General features: G+C 37.1%; 1 protein-coding gene across 2 annotated transcripts in view; it reads right to left on the bottom strand.

Annotated features, from left to right (window-relative positions):
• Window positions 1–2,615: 2,615 nt before the first annotated feature.
• The window catches only part of TTC27 (tetratricopeptide repeat domain 27), a 187,133-nt gene continuing 170,682 nt past the window's right edge, over window positions 2,616–19,066 (bottom strand). The window contains exons 17-21 of one of the 2 annotated variants that reach the window (XM_063078276.1): window positions 11,835–12,032; window positions 10,436–10,547; window positions 6,690–6,790; window positions 3,477–3,626; window positions 2,616–3,024 (exon numbers count right to left, since the gene is read on the bottom strand). In XM_063078276.1, the coding sequence (XP_062934346.1) occupies window positions 3,504–3,626; window positions 6,690–6,790; window positions 10,436–10,547; window positions 11,835–12,032 (534 nt within the window). In that variant the 3' untranslated portion in view covers window positions 2,616–3,024; window positions 3,477–3,503. Of the gene's footprint in view, window positions 3,025–3,386; window positions 3,627–6,689; window positions 6,791–10,435; window positions 10,548–11,834; window positions 12,033–19,066 lie in introns of those variants that run through there. The other variant, XM_063078275.1, reaches the window with a different exon arrangement.

Below are 19,066 nucleotides of genomic sequence, written 5' to 3'. Positions count from 1 at the left end.
ATCTCTATAATGAGAACTACAAACCACTGCTGAGAGAAATTAGAGAGGATACAAGAAGATGGAAAGATATTCCATGCTCTTGGATTGGAAGAATCAACATAGTGAAAATGTCCATACTACCCAAAGTGATATACAAATTCAATGCAATCCCCATCAAAATTCCAATGACATTTTTCTCAGAAATGGAAAGAACTATCCAGACACTTATATGGAATAATAAAAGACCATGCATAGCCAAAGCAATGCTCAGCAAAAAAAATAAAGCTGGAGGCATAACACTACCCGACTTTAAGCTATACTACAAAGCTATAATAACCAAAACAGTATGGTACTGGCATAAAATCATACACACTGATCAATGGAATAGAATAGAGAATCCAGAAATCAACCCACACACTTACTGCCATCTGATCTTTGACAAAGGCACCAAGCCTATTCACTGGGGAAGGGACTGCCTCTTCAGCAAATGGGGCTGGGATAACTGGATATCCATATGCAGGAGAATGAAACTAGATCCATACCTCTCACCGTATACTAAAATCAACTCAAAATGGATTAAGGATTTAAATATACGCCCTGAAACAATAAAACTTCTTAAAGAAAACATAGGAGAGACACTTCAGGAAATAGGACTGGACACAGACTTCATGAATATGACCCCAAAAGCACGGGCAACCAAAGGAAAAATAAACAAATGGGATTATATCAAACTAAAAAGCTTCTGCACAGCAAAAGAAACAATTAACAGAGTTAAAAGACAACCAACAGAGTGGGAGAAAATATTTGCAAAATATACATCTGACAAAGGATTAATATCCGGAATATACAAGGAACTCGAACAACTTTACAAGAAAAAAACAAGCAACCCAATTAAAAAATGGGCAAAAGAGCTAAGTAGGCATTTCTATAAGGAAGATATACAAATGGCCAACAGACATATGAAAAAATGCTCAACATCACTCAGCATCCGGGAAATGCAAATCAAAACCACATTGAGATACCATCTCACCCCAGTTAGGATGGCTAAAATCCAAAAGACTCTGAACGATAAATGCTGGCAAGGTTGTGGAGAAAAAGGAACTCTCATACATTGTTGGTGGGACTGCAAAATGGTGTAGCCTCTATGGAAAATGGTATGGAGGTTCCTCAAACAATTGCAGATAGATCTACCATATGACCCAGCTATCCCACTGCTGGGAATATACCCAGAGGAATGGAAATCATCAAGTCGAAGGTATACCTGTTCCCCAATGTTCATCGCAGCACTCTTTACAATAGCCAAGAGTTGGAACCAGCCCAAATGTCCATCATCGGATGAGTGGATACGGAAAATGTGGTATATCTACACAATAGAATACTACTCAGCTATAAAAACGAATGAAATACTGCCATTTGCAACAACATGGATGGACCTTGAGAGAATTATATTAAGTGAAACAAGTCAGGCACAGAAAGAGAAATACCACATGTTCTCACTTATTGGTGGGAGCTAAAAATAAATAAATAAATTCACACACACACACACACACACACACACACACACACACACACAAACCGGGGTTGGGGGGAAGAAGATATAACAATCACAATTACTTGAAGTTCATACGACAAGGAAACAGAAAGGACATTGTTGGGGGGGAGGGAAGAGAGGGAGGAGGGAGGGAGGTTTTGGTAAGGGGCAACAATAATCAACCACAATGTATATCGACAAAATAAAAGTTAAAAAATAAATAAATAAATAAATAAATAAATTTAATCGTTTGTGGAGCACATCTATGTCTTCTAAAAAAGACATCTAATACCTCTCTCTTTTGTGAAATCCTTGCAAGATAAAAGAGGATACAAGGCAGCATCCTGTAGATTTTGGTCCCGCACAGCATTGGAGAACAGGACTAGAAGGAGATAACGCTTTTGGTGACCTGGTTTGTGATTGCCCACAATCATTGATAACCCTTTTGTGACCTGGTTTGTGATTGCCCACAATCATTGATAACTCTTTTGTGACCTGGTTTGTGATTGCCCACAATCACTGATGCCTTTCTATCTTGAACCCAAAGGAAAGCAAATTGAGAACTAAAAACTTCTAAAACTTTGAAGCTCTACTTCAGTCTTCCAATTGATTACTAAAATCCTTGGTCTTTTCAGTATTTCTTTTCTGTTTCCTATTTGGGTTCACAGCTCAAAACCAATAAAAGTTCATCTTAAAACCTTGTTTCACCCATCCATTCAACAATCCACCCACCCTTCTGTCCATCATCCATTTACGGATGCCATTCCTCAATGGCTTCCATAAAGAGTTAAGTGGATCCATAATGTTAGCTCATGCCACTGCCACATTTTATTGCTCTTTCTCACAGGTATTGTCTCTTCTGTAAGAGAAACTGCTTTGGGGCATACATCGACATGCTTTTTAGGCTATTATGACAACAGAAAAGAGAAGCAGGTGGTTAAGGAAAAAGAGCATTTAGAACTGATAAGCATTCATAACCAAAATCCATTGATGAAAGAACTTTTTAGTGTTTTTTAATGTTCAGAATACTTTATGAATTTTGAAATTTCCAAAGGCAGTTTAAACTCACAAAGAAGCTAGGAGTAGAAATTATTCACATCTTATAAATAAGAACATGGAAGAAAAACAAGGCTCAAGTGATTTATGCATGGAACCCAAAAATTCAGCAACAAATGCCAGGACTTAGAATTCTTCACTATGACTTTTGTACTGAGATTATTAAGCTCAGCTGCTGCCTTCAATATTGGTTTTCACAGACGTTACTAAGAAAGCATTTTACTTTGGCATTTTTGTAAATCTTCACCCATCTATATCTATCTTCACCCATAATAGCCTTATTAAGCAACCATCTTTAGGGCTGGCAGGATACACAATGAGGAGGTAAAGCTTGGTTACTAGTGGCTAATCGTTGAGTCAAAATTTGGGTTATGTCATTTTTTTCTTGCACTTTCTTGATTTAGAAGCTAAACCATGTTCACACTTCCAATTCAGAATTCAAAGAAGGCTGTATCTTTCTGACACAAACACAAAAAATCTTAAGTGTAAACGTTTCCATCGCCAAATCCACTCTTTTATCACTTTTGGATAATAAAGCAGCCAACCTAATAATTCCACAAAGTTGTAGTATATGATTTTTTTTTTTTTTTTTCCTGTTTAGACCAAGGTTTTCCAAGAAATGATCTACTTCATGTTAGGCTGAGAGGGAATAAATCCTATACTAAAAAGAAAACTAATTTATTTAGTCTTTGTGCCAAAAACCTCAAGAATAATAAAAATGCTGAATTCAACTGTAACTAAGCCTAAAGAAATAGGGAACTTTTTATTTAATATACTTCAAAAAGCACAAGCATTTGATAATATCACAAAAACAAGAAGGTTAGCCATAAAACAGAAATTTATTTTAAGAAATCAATATCTTATATTTCAGATATTCAGGTAGAAGAGAAATTCCAGAAGGTAAAAGCACCTTTTCCAGAAACTTCTCTCAACACAGTCAATACTGATTTCGAAGCTGGTTGCTTAGGTCTTGGAGCTCCATTACTAAGGCGTCCATAGCTGCTATTTCATCAGCTAACTCCCTGGAAATGTCTCCACTTGCCACATCTGTAAAAAGTTGCTGCAATGTAAAAAACAAAGCAGAACTATCAAAACAATGAAAATTTCTTTAAAATAAAGTAGATACAAAGTATAGAATTAAAATGCAATCTGCATAATAATACCATAACATTATAGTAGCAATGGTAATATCTGTTCTATTCACCATCTTGGAAATGTACAAGCTGCAATAATTAAATAATGAATCAAAACAACATGCCTGAACTTAAAAATTCAAATGAGCACTGTTCTTCAAAGTGGTTGCCTAAATAATGGTTATTCATTTCAATGTTTAGGATGGTTTTTGGATGAACAGATATTATTCAACTAAGCAAAACAAATCTATTTATTGTGTATGCAACCAAAACAAATATATTTTATATTCAAATTCATATAAATCATACCCTTTATGCCACTTATTTGAAAATTAATTTTGGTTTAGGCCTCAGAGACCACAAAGATTATCAAGAATTGGTAAAAGCAAAGAAGCCCAGCAAGATAAAATAAAAATAAATGTACCCTCTCCCTAGGAAGAGAATTGCCTTGGGAGGTTTATTGCAACATACTTCAATAATGCTACCATAGCTGAAAATATTTTGAAATGCCTCTCCAGGAACCACCTGCTGAGCCAATAAAGGCACCCAAGAATATCAGCTTGAGGATTTTATGACCACGTTTTGTGTGTGTGTGTGTGTGTGTGCATGTTTGTTTGTTTTAATCAGAAATATACTTTATTTAGCTTGCCAATATCTTTCATCAGACTTGACTAGATGATTGTACAGCATTTCATAAGAGAATGACATAAGAACTGTTGCAATGTGATCAGTAGAGAAAACACCTGGCTGGTACAGGGATCAAACTCTGGACCTTGGTGTTATCAGGACCATACTCTGAGCTAACTGGCCACCCCCCACCTCTTTTTTTTTTTTTTTTTACTAAGAATTACAGTGCTTGCATATCATAATGAATCTGCGTCATGTCCCTATGAGGTAAGGAGGAAGCACAGAAGAACTGAGGCTTAGAAAGAATGAATAATTTGCCAAAAGCCCCAAAGAGTGTGAGTGGTAAAAAAAAGGATTCTAACTGTTCTTCTCTGCAGGCTCTCCTGCACTCACATGAACAATCCTCATGCCACTCTTGGCATCAAACCTGTATACTGACAGGGCACTAAGGGCAGAGGTATCACTCTTTCCTGGGAGGGCAGAGACTGGATGACTTGCTAGGTGCGTTTCTAGGTTTAGGAGTTTATTTCCATGGAGTCCCTGGCCTGGCAAGAAAAGACCAGAGATTTGTGCACACCAAGCCACTGGAAGCTATTCCACAGTTATCTTAATTCATTTTTACTTTTTAAATTGTTCTAAAAAGTGGTGTTTTGGAATGCAATTCAGTCTAGCAAACCCAATTCTTTCATAAGATAGAAAAAGCATATGATCTACTACAACACCAGAGTTCCCAAATATTATATGTGAAAAGGAGTTGCAAAGGCCGCATTGAGAGGCAAGTTTTTCCACTTTTTGATGGTCCAGTTGTGATCTAATGAGAAAAAAATTTAAACATAGATGATGCTCTGAGGCCTCATTTTCAACATTTGGGAATCTACCACAATATGGAAGAATGTGCAGTAGCTGCACAGACAGTACTATTTAAGTGATGAAAGTATAGATTTATGTAAAAGTAATCACTTATAAGAAAAACCTTTGCTCAGAGATAAGGAAACTGAAGGAATATATCCTGAAGAAATAAACAATTATGGATGGGTCAGTGATCTAACCAAAAGTAGGAAACTTAGCATTCAATTTAAGAAAGAAAGTCACAGAAAAATCTTGCAGCTCTGACTTTAGGAAAGTTCTTGCAGATTTCTGAGAGAAACATAATTCTGAAGTTTGCTGCCAACCTGAGAGAAAATACAGTTCTCCTGTGAAGCATGCAGATAGAGATAGTAATGTAAGGTAATTATATAAAGGGGCAAAAATGATGCCTTGACCTGGAAAGATTGAGCAATTAATAAAAAGACATACTCTGGAAAGGTTTTACAGAGTAAAAATGTGCACAGACTTGCTCTCAGAAGTGAGTCAAAATTAGTTTGCAACCCCAAATTAAATAGTGACACCAGGTAAAGATTAGAAAAAAAACTACTAAGTTATGCTCAAAGTCATATTCCCTTAAATTTTGCTTCCAGAGGGCCGGGCTGGTGGCGCACTCGGGAGAGTGCGGCGCTGGGAGCGCAGCAACGCTCCCGCCGCGCGTTCGGATCCTATATAGGAATGGCCGGTGCACTCACTGGCTGAGTGCCGGTCACGAAAAAGACAAAAAAAAAAAAAAATTATTTTGCTTCCAGAGGTATAATCCAAACCCGGCTACATGTTAGAGTCACCTAGGAAATTTAACAGATTTCCCGGGCTCCACCCTAGACCTGAATCTGTATCTGTCACAGATAAAGAATCTAGTTTTCAGAAAAGCTCCCTAGGTGACTCTTAGGCATCCCCATCCCCACTTTTGGTTCACAGGTTGGTATTTGTAAACTAATGATATAGTTCAGTTAACAATTTTTTGGTCAAACACATATACCACCTACTTAATATTTTTATCTAAATCAATTTTTTCTTTACTTAAATAAAACTCTTTTTTAAAGGAAACATTACATCACTACTATAAATGAAAAATGAGCAATAATATTCATGAAGTCATAGATCTGATATGCTAGTTACACTTTTTTCTAATATGCACTGAAATAAATATATATTAAAATAAAAAATTTACCCAAGTGCCACCAGTAGCATTTATGTCACACTTTGGGAAAAGTGATAATAAATAAAAGAGCATTGTTTTTGTTTAATTTAAAGAAGGCATTAAGGGCTGGATCATGAACATTAATTTCAAAGACTCCTAAGTTGCTAACGTTTAGGGTGGTCTAGCCATTGGATCAACAATATTCTCACCAACACAACGAATCGCCTGCAGGCTGTTATCTAAGATATAACAAAGGCCTAAAATTATCCCTGATGTAAAGACTAAAGAGTGGTAAACTGATACTAACGACCTTTCTTTATATGACAATTCTAATTAATTCACACGTCACTCTCACCTTTGCTTTTGATAACAAGCCTCGTAAATTGAGTCGAACTGAAGAAAGAACTTGCACAGCTTCTTGGGGACTGGACTTGTTTTTACTGCATTTTATAGCCACTGGAAGATAAATGGGGGTGGGGGGTGGAGGACATCCGTTAAAAATTGATAATGATAATTGACAAGTACAAAACTGAATAATTTAATTAGAATTCTGTAGTAACAGACTTTAGAAATATTTCTACCTGGAAAGTTTCTATTTTTGAAAAAGGATAATATTATGTGCATAACTCTTCTCTTTATCCTTTTTTAAGCAAGATAATTTACTGTTAAAGGGAATTTTGAGGAAAATAGGTGATTTTTGATGACTTTCAGATCATTGGGAAGAGATCCTAAACACCTGCACACTATGTGTCTGTGCACACACATACACACAGACTAATGAAAATTAGGCAAGCAGACAAGATCTTATTGAAAATAGGTACCGAGAGAGGACAGAAACAGATGCAACCCATCTTAGTGTGGCTTTCCATGGTAACAGGTCCCTAATAGGGAGTTCACAATTTCTGATGACATTAGCCCAGGAAGTGGCAGGCCAAAATGTACAGCTCAATTCCTACTGCATTTCCAGACTCAGGGTTTACAGCACCATTCTGGAACAACTGATACCAGCGATCTATGTGCTTTCATTTAGGCAATGTGATCACAGGTTCTTGGGTTCCTGAGCCATGCTCGGCATCAGCAGGAAAGGAGGAAGAGTGAAGTCATTCATCCATGACAACTCTGCCTCCAGCATTCTGGGAAACCATTTTCCTAAAACCTGAAATTATGAAGGGGGCATACTCCTCCCCAGCAGAAGACCCAGCTATTAATGCTTTACAAGAACAAGTGAAGAGCTCTGTACAAACATAACACCTGATATTTCCCCACTGATTTGTACTTGTTTTTGTTCCCCTAAATCATGCTCACTAAATTCAGACAGACCAATAACCAAATCTTACTTTAAAACTACACTAAACAGTGCAGGGATTAAAGTCTACTTCATACCCTAGATTGTACACCAGGGATGGAAAATAGATTTCTTCTTGCATGCAAACTCTAATCAATTGATAGAGGATGCCTATGCCTGGCAGAGTAGTTTTTTCATTAATTAATATCTTCCCTGGCCAGCAAGAACTAGGTGTTTTCATTCCTATTTCAGAATAATAATTATACTTTGACATTTCTCAGCTAAGGGTTGAAAGGATACATGGTAATTAGCAATGTTAATCCCATTTTCAAAGGGCATAAATTAACCCAGAGATAGTGAAGATTATGATGTCTGTTTCTCTTAGTAGAGAAAAATTGTTAACTACCATGGCAGAGGTGTTTGAGCCGTTTAATACCTAGTAGTTTAAATCAGAAAAATGTTGATTCTTATTTTATTCCTTTATATTCATTCTGAGAAAAATAAAAATAGAGCAAAAAGACAAACACACTCTATCAATTTCCCTCCTCAATCCCATTTCCAAAAGGCATTAGAGATTGAGTTAAAAACAGAGGTATATAGAGAGAAATAACCTTCTGTTTCAAATCATCAGAAAATCCAAAAGAGCAGTGCCTTGTTCATAGTCTGTAGTTAAAGTGCATAAATATTATTTACAGTTTCGGGATGGCAAAGAACAAATGACCTTCAGCCCACCCTTCCCCAGAGTATAAAACAGCAGAAACTAAATAAATACTCTCCAGACAATACAAACGGGCACACAATGACAACACTGTTATAGATAGGTCTCAAATGCTATGTCTGGATTGCAATGTCTTATCAGCTTTCTGACCTACATGGCTACTCTTAACAGTAGCAACCCAAGGAGTAAACCATTGGAGATTAAAACAAAAAAAATATTTTTCCCTTTTCAAAATTGCGTGGGGTGGAGGAACAGTACTGGGGAGAAAGACTAGAGAGAGAATAGAATCACAGAGAAACCCAGCTCATTCTTTGAGCACTGTATAGAAAATCAACAAAGCTTAAGATTTATCTTTATAAATCTAAAATATCATTAGAAACTAAAGCTAAGCATCCACTCAAATATGCTTAAAATGTTGTAGGAGCACCAACACGTAATTCATTAAAGTCAAGGGAGAACTTAAAAGAATAGACACCTGTGATTCTCATTGCCCTGATGAAAAAAAATGGTGCCAACAATAGTTTAAAAGCCACTTTAAGATGCAAAATGAAGATTATTTTCCCTGGAGTGTATTCTGTAACCTGCATATTTATTTTTGACAGGTTTAATACCATCACTTGGTGATTACAGAAAATATCATGGCTTTGTTATAAACCCAGTGGTTCACAGAAATGTTTAGAGTTGGCAAGCTGAAGTAGATAAGATAAATTCTTCAAAGCCACATGAATTCCAGCCACCCCTAAAACACTCTTCCACTCATCTATTAGCAATTACTTCAAACTTTTCTACACTGCATTTCAGCTGTACAGAGTTCAGTGCTTCTACCTTATCTGCCCAGGGCTAGGTGGCCCGAGAAATTGGATATTTATACCTTTTTGGTCAAAGATAACAAAGGCCATAGTAGAATTATTAACTACCAAGCTCATTTCTAAATGGTTTGAATGTTCTGTGACTTCTTTATAGGCAGGTGAAACTTTATCCTTGTTCTTCATTTTTCTTTTTGAGCCCCTTCCTTTATCATATAGCCCAGATCCTCTACTTCAGAAAGAACAGGAAGGGGGTGGGAGGGTAAGGGATTAACATTTAAACCATGTGTAAAATACTGCTAAGTGTTTAAATGATTTTGTTGATTAAGAACCATAGGTAGGTATTAACCCCATTTGACCGATGAGAAAACTAAGGCTCAGAGAAGTTAAGTAATTTTACCTAAAGTCACCTAGCAAGCATGTGGTAGAGCTGGTCCTGGAGCTTATGCCTCCCTGATTCCAAAGCTCTGCCCTTTTCATTGTTTTCTGTTGGCCCCTACTTGCTGTCACTCTTAGTGGCAGGAAGAAGTTAGACAAAGAAGTAGGGGGAGGATTTTAGGATAGGCTCACAGTCCTTGTGATTCAGCTCTTAACAATGGGGCTCCATTACTTTATTGAAACTACATCCCAAGGGTATCACACACCCATATTCAAATATTGGTATAAAAATGCGTTACTTAGTTTAACTGATGTACTTTTCATTAATGCAATAATTAAAAGCAGTCTTTATCTAGACTATATTTACCCAACAGGTATATAATTTTATATGTAAGGTTACCTCCTCCCCTCAAATAACACCCTTTAAGTTTCCCAAAGACAAGGATTACATTCTATTTTATATTTCTTTTGTATATGCCATAGCTCTTTGTATATTGCTATGTACTCCAGAAATCTACGTATTTTTATAAATAAATATTTTTATTCATAAAAGAAAAATATGAGTCAAGGAAAAATTAACAGATTTCCTTAATACTACATAATCAACACAAACAGACTCTGTGTGAGTGAAGGTTATATAAAGTTGTAAAGGTATTTCACATCTCTAAAGAAGTTTCTAATTCCTGTCACTTATTCAAACAGTATTTAAGCCTCTATCCTATTTCTTCTTATTGCTCCAAAGTGCCTACACACAGTAGTTGATCTATAAATGTTTGCTGAATTAAATATAATTTCAATATAATGAAATAATTTGAAATCATTTGTATTGGAACTTTGCTTTTGATTAACACTCTTTTTCATCAGTAAAAAGTACATTAAAGTATGCCACGGATATCATATGTTCTATCAATTACCATGTGCAAGTCCTAGGGCTCTTTGAACAATTTCCTTAAATGATGTAATATCTTTCTCCCAACAACCGGACTGTATGTCACACTTGTACGCCTTTGAGAGATACTGGAATGCCTGAGGAAAGAGAAAGAACTACATTCAGAATAACAAGTGTAATTCACATTTCAAACTCTTGTTTCCTGGAAGTCATACGGAACTAATTCCCACATGAAAAACCAGCATGTGTTATACAGCACAGTCTCTATTATTCTCATCCAAGAAGGGGTAGAGATGCACATGCAGGAGCAATGAGCAATTACAAGAAATCAAATGGATGGATCTAGATAGAGACACTTCCCTGTAACTAGAGAATATAAAGGCCAGATTTGGAAATCCAAAAGAAGTATACAGATTTCCTCCACATTTGTAGCCATCAGCTTAAGAGGCCCATTTAGAGAATGAGGTGTGAACTTGGTGAAAACTATGGAATTGCTGGTAGGTGTGTAATCTCCCAGATGTTTAAAACACTCTCTTTCAAATCCTTAGGAATTCTTGAGGGAGAAGTCACAGATCAGAGAATTCGGAGTACAGTGCATTTATGCGATTATGCGAGACAGTGCATAATTCGAGAAGAAACGGGAGGACAGGAGGTAGGAGTGAGGGCATGCGTGCACATGACATGTGTTCTCCGGGCTGACAAGGCAAAGGCAGAAGCCAGCTGTGTGAACCGAGGGAGGAAGAGAACAGCTAGAATCCCACAGATTAGCTATACCGTGGCTAATGGGAAAACCACGCAAGGAGTACATTTGATTTGTTGTGGATGTTTTGAAGAGAAACACAAAAGATTACTTCAAACTTGGAAACTCTGGGGGCTTCTTCAAGTTCTAAGATTAGAGGTTAAATGCATAACTCGAGTGTAAGTGGTATCAAATGCACTTGTGAGAAAGGGGCAGGGCAACCTCTGTAAAGTATTATATGTTTAGACTTCAAAAGTTTTTCTCCAATGTCCTTATCTAGTTCCTTTTTTTTCCCTTTTGTAGCTCTCAGATCTAAACACTCTTTTTGTCCTTGTCCCCAGTCTACCTCCATCTTTAGCAATGAGGCCACAGACAGTGGTGCTGCATAAACAAGAGCCAGCTGCTTGCTGCAAAGCCATTGGGGCAGCAGGTTAAAGAGACCCTTTTGCAGGAAACAGAACCGTATAAGAAAAATGCATGGAAAGGAAAGAGACGAATGTTACAAGTCTTAACCTGCCCACAGTTCAAAGTGCTTATGTTAAAGACTGATTCGAAACTGCACTTGAGCATATAAATGTTATCTTTCAGATTATTAAACTCTTCCTCCACCCATCAAAAAAGCAGTTCTACTACACCCATGCTCAAACAAAAGGCAAGGGCCCAAGAGGACTGAAGAAGGGCTTACCTTTTCATTTTCATCAGGCTTTTCACTCTGCCCATTTCCACATACTTGGGCATACAGCCTCCAGATTTCTCCGTCATTTGTCACTCTTGAAGTTACCCTGCCAAATAACTCCTGCAGCTTTCCTCTGAGGCTGGTTGTGACAGCTCCACTTCTATCGGTCATCCCATCAATCACTGCCCTAACCAGAATTTTAAGGACCTTAAAAATGAACAGAAGAAACTGGTAAGCTAGAAACCACCAAACAATACCAAAAAACTACCAACACTGTCATTGAGGACGATGACAATGAAAAACTTTATGAAACCTGTTAGAATTCACCCTTACACTTTTTAAAAATAAAAGAGAAGCTGGGCTGACTACCTCTTGGAATGTCCCTTCTCAGCTCCTTGGAGGGCTCTTGTTTCACAGGGCCCCTGGCTCGGTGCTCGTCTCTCCTCAGAGCACTCTCTGAGTGATCTGATCCACACTTGCAGCTTCGAATATATTACCAAGTCAACTCTGATAGTGTCTGTGCAGCTCCAGCCAGACTCCTCTCCAGAGCTCCAGGACTACACACCTCAATACCTACCAGACAGGTCCCATCAACATCTCACTCTCCATCTCATCGAAAGTGAAACGCAGTTCTCACATTGTTCTTTCTCCTGTAGTCTCCAGGTGAACTCATCCATGCAGTGCCCAGAGCCAATAACCTGAGCATCAGCCTAGAAGCTCTTCTCTACAATTTCTGCCACTTCTTACTGATTTGATTCAACATTCCTAATGTCATAAATCCAGCCTCTTGCTTTAGTTTAGGCCTCATTAACTTCCATCTGGACTACTGTGATAATGTTCTAACTCTGCTTAGAGGTCCTGGCTCCATCTGAATGATAAAAAGCTAATGCATTTCCATTAGGCAGGCAAAGTACGTTGAAAGTAATCATATCTCCTCTCTTTCCAAGTATGCCAGGTGAAGCCACCAACTAGCAACTTCTAGCAATTTAGCAACTTCTTGGCTATCTTGCTATCAGTGAGTCTTTACACATTCCATCCTAGAAGCTCTGAATGCTGACAGATGGATTAAAGTGAGCCCCACAGCAGGTTACATTGTTATGAAAAGGCACCTCTGTCATCTCTCCATTAGGCTGTGTATCTCAAAGCAGCTCCCTGGAGGCACAGAAAGTGCACCTCCTCTTCTACTCTGTTGATGGGGGATAGCAAAAGAACCAGTGGGAAGAGAGTACTCTAAGACCTTGCTACTCAGTGCAGTCCATGGACTGACAGTGCTAGTATCACTTGGGAGCTTGTCAGAAATGCAGAATCCTGGACAGAGATGCTGATCCATCTTGGACTGAGATTCCGCATTTCTAACAAATTCCCACATGAAGCTCAAGGTCTGCAGACCACACTTTGAGGAGCAAGGTTCCAAGAGACATGTACCCACATCTTTATTCTTACCATGAACTTCAGGGAAAAGAGCACATTTCATCATCTTTTATCACCAGTGTCTAACATAGTGCCTGGCACTTAGCAGTGACTCAATAAATGCTGTGACTGAAAGACTGAAAATACCTCTTTCAAAAAATGTCACTAAGAGAAATGCAACCAGTGTGACACTGTGCTCTGTCTTCCCACAGAACATTCTGATCCATGAATGAGATGTGGTTGAAGAACTGGGGCCCCTCGGGAACTTGAACGCTTTTAGGAATGTGAGCTCACACTCATGGTCCTAATTATACGTCGGGATAAAAGTGGACAGGAGAACATCCCATTGTGCTTTTTCTTTCTTCTTTGGACAAAGTAAATTATCTCTGCCTGTAAATTCACATTACAGTCCTACATGTGTAATTTTTAATCTGAAGGTAACAAAATTCATATTACAATCCCACTGGTGTTTTCAAATCTGAACGTAACGAAGCAGAAAAGATGGTAATAATATGCACTACTTGTTTCACGTGATCATTCTATAAGCGTTTCAAGGATTATCATGTTTTGAAAGGGATGGCCCATTAAAATAGTTAATAACATATACAAATGAAACATACTAAATTAGTAAAATACTTTGCTGCTTCTGGGATCTCACAGTTGGCCCAAAATCCCATCACCTCAATTCAGTCTCCCTAAGGAAACAACGGGGAACAGAAAGCTTTAGGTCTTCTTGACAATAAAAATGGAGAGCTTCAGTGCGGGTGTTTGAGAGGGAAAAAGAAAGTGAAGTGTGTGTGCCTCTGTGCATGTGTGTGTGCATGTGCATGTGTGAAGGGAACTGCAGAGGTAGAGAAGTGAAGTGTCTGTGTGTTGTGGTGGGGCAGGAAGGAAGGGGAACTGTAGGTAGGGCAGATACCAAGCTCATCTACCCAATTCATATGCAGATACCACAAGGAGCAGGGGAGGTGCAATAACCAATTTGTTTTCATACCCTCCATCTGCATGTTCAGTGGCCAGTTAAATAGCTGGATCTGGAGCTTAGGAAATATTTCTATATTGGAAGAGTATATAATGAGAGTCATTCATGGCCAGGACAAATACGCTGGTAAGAATGAGGCTGAGGATAGAATCTTAAGAGACACAATATTTAAGAGGAGGGCAAATGAACAGAATCCACTAACATCTCTAAAAAGGCATGGTCAGAAAGTTAGTAGAAAGTGATGTCATGGAAACCAAGGAAGGAAAAAGTTACAAGGAAAGTACATCTCCAAAAGCTCAAGACTGGAGATTCCAATGGATTTGGCAATCACAAAGGTTAGTGACTGTATCCAGAACCAAAGCCAAAACAAGGAAGGCAGAGGAGATCAAAATTTTAGACAAGAGGCTCACAAAGAAAAAGAAAAACATAAAACCAAGACAATTATTAACATTGTGAAAAACCAAGAGAAACCCCCCATAATCATAGTATCCTATGATACCCATTTTGCATATCATTTGCATAGGCATAAAATGTTAACAGAGAATATTCTTTTAACCAAAAATTTTACTGTAAATATACTGGGAAGGTAAGAAAGGGAAGTAGTGGAAGTGATGGTATAAGAGTTAAGTTCTCATTTACTATAATAGGAAGTCAACAGATAATGCCTAATTTTGATTAATAATAAATAGCAGTACATAACTATTAATATGAAATATGGAAATTTACAAACAGCAGAAGAAATATTAAAGGGTTTCTCTCCGTTAGGGAGAAGGATCTTGAGGAGTAGGGAGGGGTAGAGGAGGAAATTGCTATATTTTGTAACATGCCTTTTACTACTATTTAACTTGTAAACCTAAATGTCAGTGTTATTTTAATAAAATGAAAATTTAATTTAAAAATGGAGAAAAAACAAAAAAGTATATTCAAAGATTGGCAAAGATGAAACAAAAAATGATGGCACACATGAATATTCATTTATTAGACTTTAAAGTTATGTTTCCTAATGGTGGTTACCCTTGTTGGGTGGTGGGAGGGCCAGGGCTCTGGGAGTGCTGGCCATGTTCTGACTCATGCTCTGCTGCTGGTTGCACAGGTGTGTTATCTTCATGAAAATTCATATGTTTACTTATGATGTGTATACATTTCTGTATGTACATTATATTTCAATAAAAATTTAATTAAAAAACTATTCCCTGCAATTAATAAAACCCCATGATCTGAAAGAAAAAATATAGTTATTAAATACATTAACAAATGGAATATGCAATCTTAAAAAATGGTTTCAGAGTAATAACAGAATCATCTTAAAAAACTATTAATTTTATAACTTACTGGCTAATATCATCATTTTCACTATTCCCACTAACCAGTAAGTCAGAAAAATCACTCTAGTTATCCAGACTGGCTACAAAAGCAATAACTTTTAACATATATTTAACCTTTCTTTAGAAAATAGATATTTGTAGCTTAAATGGAGCAAAGAGTGTATAATAGTACTTCCTTGACTAAATGAACCACGGAGTACAACTTCCCCTTGGGCAGTCTACAAGTTTATCAGCACTATGCTCTTTTGCCTCATCAAAAGTGAAAAAAAAAAATTAAATCAGGTAAATATTTTTATCCACTGTTATGGGTAAATTGTGACGATTATTTAAACTACAAATTATTGTGTATGTAATAAGTGGCTGAAGAGTAGAATATTGAAGGTTAAGATTTTAGAAGTGGAACAATTCTTGGGGAAACAATATCCTTACTAGTTATAGATCAATTCAGGTTTTCTATTTCTTCATGATTTAGTCTTGGTCAGTTTTGTTTCTAGGAATTTGTCCACTTCATCTAGATTATACAAGTCGTTGGTTACAATTGTTCATCGTACTCTTATAATTCTTTTTATTTCTGTAGAATCAGTAATAACGTCCTTGTTTTCATTTCTGATTTTGGTAATCGGAATCTTCTCTGTTTTCTTCTTAGTCCATCTAGCTAAAGGTTTGTTGGTTTTGTTAATCTTTTCAAAGAACCAATGTTTACTTTCTCTGATTTTTCTCTATTGTTTTCCTGCTCTCTATTCACTTATCTCTGCTCTAATCTTTATTATTTCCTTCCTTCTGCTAGCTTTGCATTTAGTTTGTTCTGTTAGGCTGCTGACTTGACAAATTTCTTGTGTTTCCACATATACTAAAACTTGTGTTTTCATTTTCATTCATTTCTAAGTATTTTCTGTTTTTCTTGTGATTTAATTATTTGATTCACTGATTATTTAATAGTGAGTTGTTTAATTTCCACAATTTTATTTTCTAGTTTTACTTGTGTTGATTTCTAACTTCATCCCCTCTAGTGGTCAGAGAAGATACTTTGTATGTGATCCACCTTTTCAAATTTCTTGAGACTTAATTTGTGGCCTAACATATAGTCTCTCCTAAAAATGTCCCATGTGCACCCGAAAAGAATATTTATGCTATTGTTGTTGGGTAGTGTTCTGTAGATACCTGTTATAAACGTTAATAACATGCAAAATCTCTGCTCCTTTAACAGCTCCCTTTTGGTTGTTGATATCACAAAATCACATCTTAATACACTGTGTGACCCATAACACAAACTGATATTTTTTTTAATGCATTATGTCTCTTAAATAATGTAGAAAACAGTTAAAAACTGTTGTTACGCTAATCCTAGTTTTTATAACTGCCCTTGTATTTACCTTTATTGAGATTTTTCTTTCTTCACACAGCCTCAAGTTGCTGTCTAATGTCCTTTCAATTCACCCTGCAGGGCTCCCTTGAACATTTCTTGCAGGGCAGATCTAGTGGTAACAAATTCCCTCTGCTTTTGTGTATCTGGGGATGTCTTAACTTCTCCCCCACTTTTGAAGGGCAATTTTATCAGATATATGATTCTTCACTGATAGTTTTTTTTTTTCCTTTTAGCACTTTGAATATAAACAGCCCCTGCCTTCCAGCCTCCCAAGTTTATGATGAGAAATCTGCTGATAATATTATTGAGGAGCCCTTGTATATGACAAGTGAGAGATTTCATTTTAATCAGTATAAATAACCCTGTTGTCCCTCATATACTACCCAACCAATGCCATGCCACTGAGTACATGTAATGGCCTATAAATCCCTTACTCACAACTCTAACTCATTTAGATAATAGAGAACTTTTGTTTCATTCTCTATCCTAAATCTATTTCTCATCTCCATCATGAACCATCCCTAGGGAGTGCAGCAAGCAGAGAATGACTATGGGGAATCAAAAGTGGCCCCTGAAAAGAGGTGAAGGCCTCACACAGAGGAGCTGCTATTCTAACATAAATGCTGGAGAATCTTCACAAAGAAAAAAGTGTAACTATCCTCTTCCCCCAACATTAACCTTGAAATCCTTGGCCAAGTCTCATCAAAATCTTGGCCTAAAGTACAAGGCGTTGGCCTTTTGAATCCTGGAGGTCCTCATAGCAGGAAAAGAACAGAATTGCCCTAGGTCCTGTTACAAAAACTTCCCCGAGGCCTCTAGGCCAGGAATGAAGCAATTTCCCTCCTCCCCTGCGTGGCTAGCCCCCTGCTCCACTTGGAACTCTCCAAGTACTCGCTCTGTTTCCTGGTCTGATAACCCCGATCCTTGGCTTCCCCAAACCTCAGTTATCAGAGAGAGTTAGGCAGTTTAGCATTTTTGTTTTTTTCCTCCTTCAGAAAAGCAAAACAAAAAAGTAATTCTTAGAGCGTGAAAAGGATTCTAGGTTAAATAGGCAAGACGTCAAGTCTCAGTCTTACTACTTTTTAGCTGTAAGAAATCAGCCTTATTAGTAGACCCGGCTGAGCTTCAGATACCTCATCAGCAAAATGGAGGTAATACCTATTTTACAAAGCTGCAATTTGTATGAAGTATGTCCATTCCCTCCCCTCTTTACTTTCAGGAGTATCAGCCATCACACATTCCAGGACTTCACTTTGGTTAGCAAACTGCACCACTGCACGTCACCACCTTCTCCTGTCCCCAAAGAAAACACCAAATGGAAATCCACACAAAGAACAACATCAATATATAAGAATACACGTTCTGTGATTCTATTTATATGATATTCAAGAAAAAGCAAAACTGAACTGTGGTGACAGAAATCAGAAAGTAGTTGCCTGGTTGGGGGAAAGGGGTGGTGGTTCCATTGCCTGGAAGGAGACATAAGAAAACTTTCTGCGGTGATGACAATGTTCCATAACTGTATCGGGTGGTGGTTATATAGACTATATAATAGTCAAAACACATCAAACTAACACAATATCTGTGCATTTTATTATATATAAATTACACCTCAATTAATCAGTAGCATTTCTATATACTAATAATGAACTATCTGAAAAGAAAACTAAGAAAACAATACCATTTACAATAGCAACAAAAATAAATAAAATAAAATGCTTAGGTGTATATTTAACCAAGGAGGTGAACAACTTGTATGCTGAAAGCTATAAAACACTGATTAAAGAAATTGAAGAAAACACAAATAAATGGAAAGATAACCCATGTTCATGGATTGGAAGAAATAATATTGTCAAAATGTCCATATTGCCTAAAGCATACTACAGATTCAAGGCAATCCCCATCAAAATTCCAATGTCATTTTTCACAGAAATAGAAAAAACAATCCTTAAACTTGTATGAAACCACAGAAGTCCCCAAATAGACAAAACAATCTTGAGCAAAAAGAACCAAGTTGAAGGCATCACACTCCCTGATTTCAAAATATATATTACAAAGATATTGCCATCAAAACAGCATGTTACTGGCATTCAAACAGACACATCAAAAAATGAAACAGAACAGAAAGTCCAGTAATAAACTCTTTAGGACATAAAAG

The sequence above is a fragment of the Cynocephalus volans genome, chromosome 14 (genome assembly GCF_027409185.1).
Source record: "Cynocephalus volans isolate mCynVol1 chromosome 14, mCynVol1.pri, whole genome shotgun sequence".
NCBI lineage: Eukaryota > Metazoa > Chordata > Mammalia > Dermoptera > Cynocephalidae > Cynocephalus > Cynocephalus volans.
Note: the sequence above shows the minus strand (reverse complement) of the source record. Positions and strands in the feature narration are given on the sequence as shown.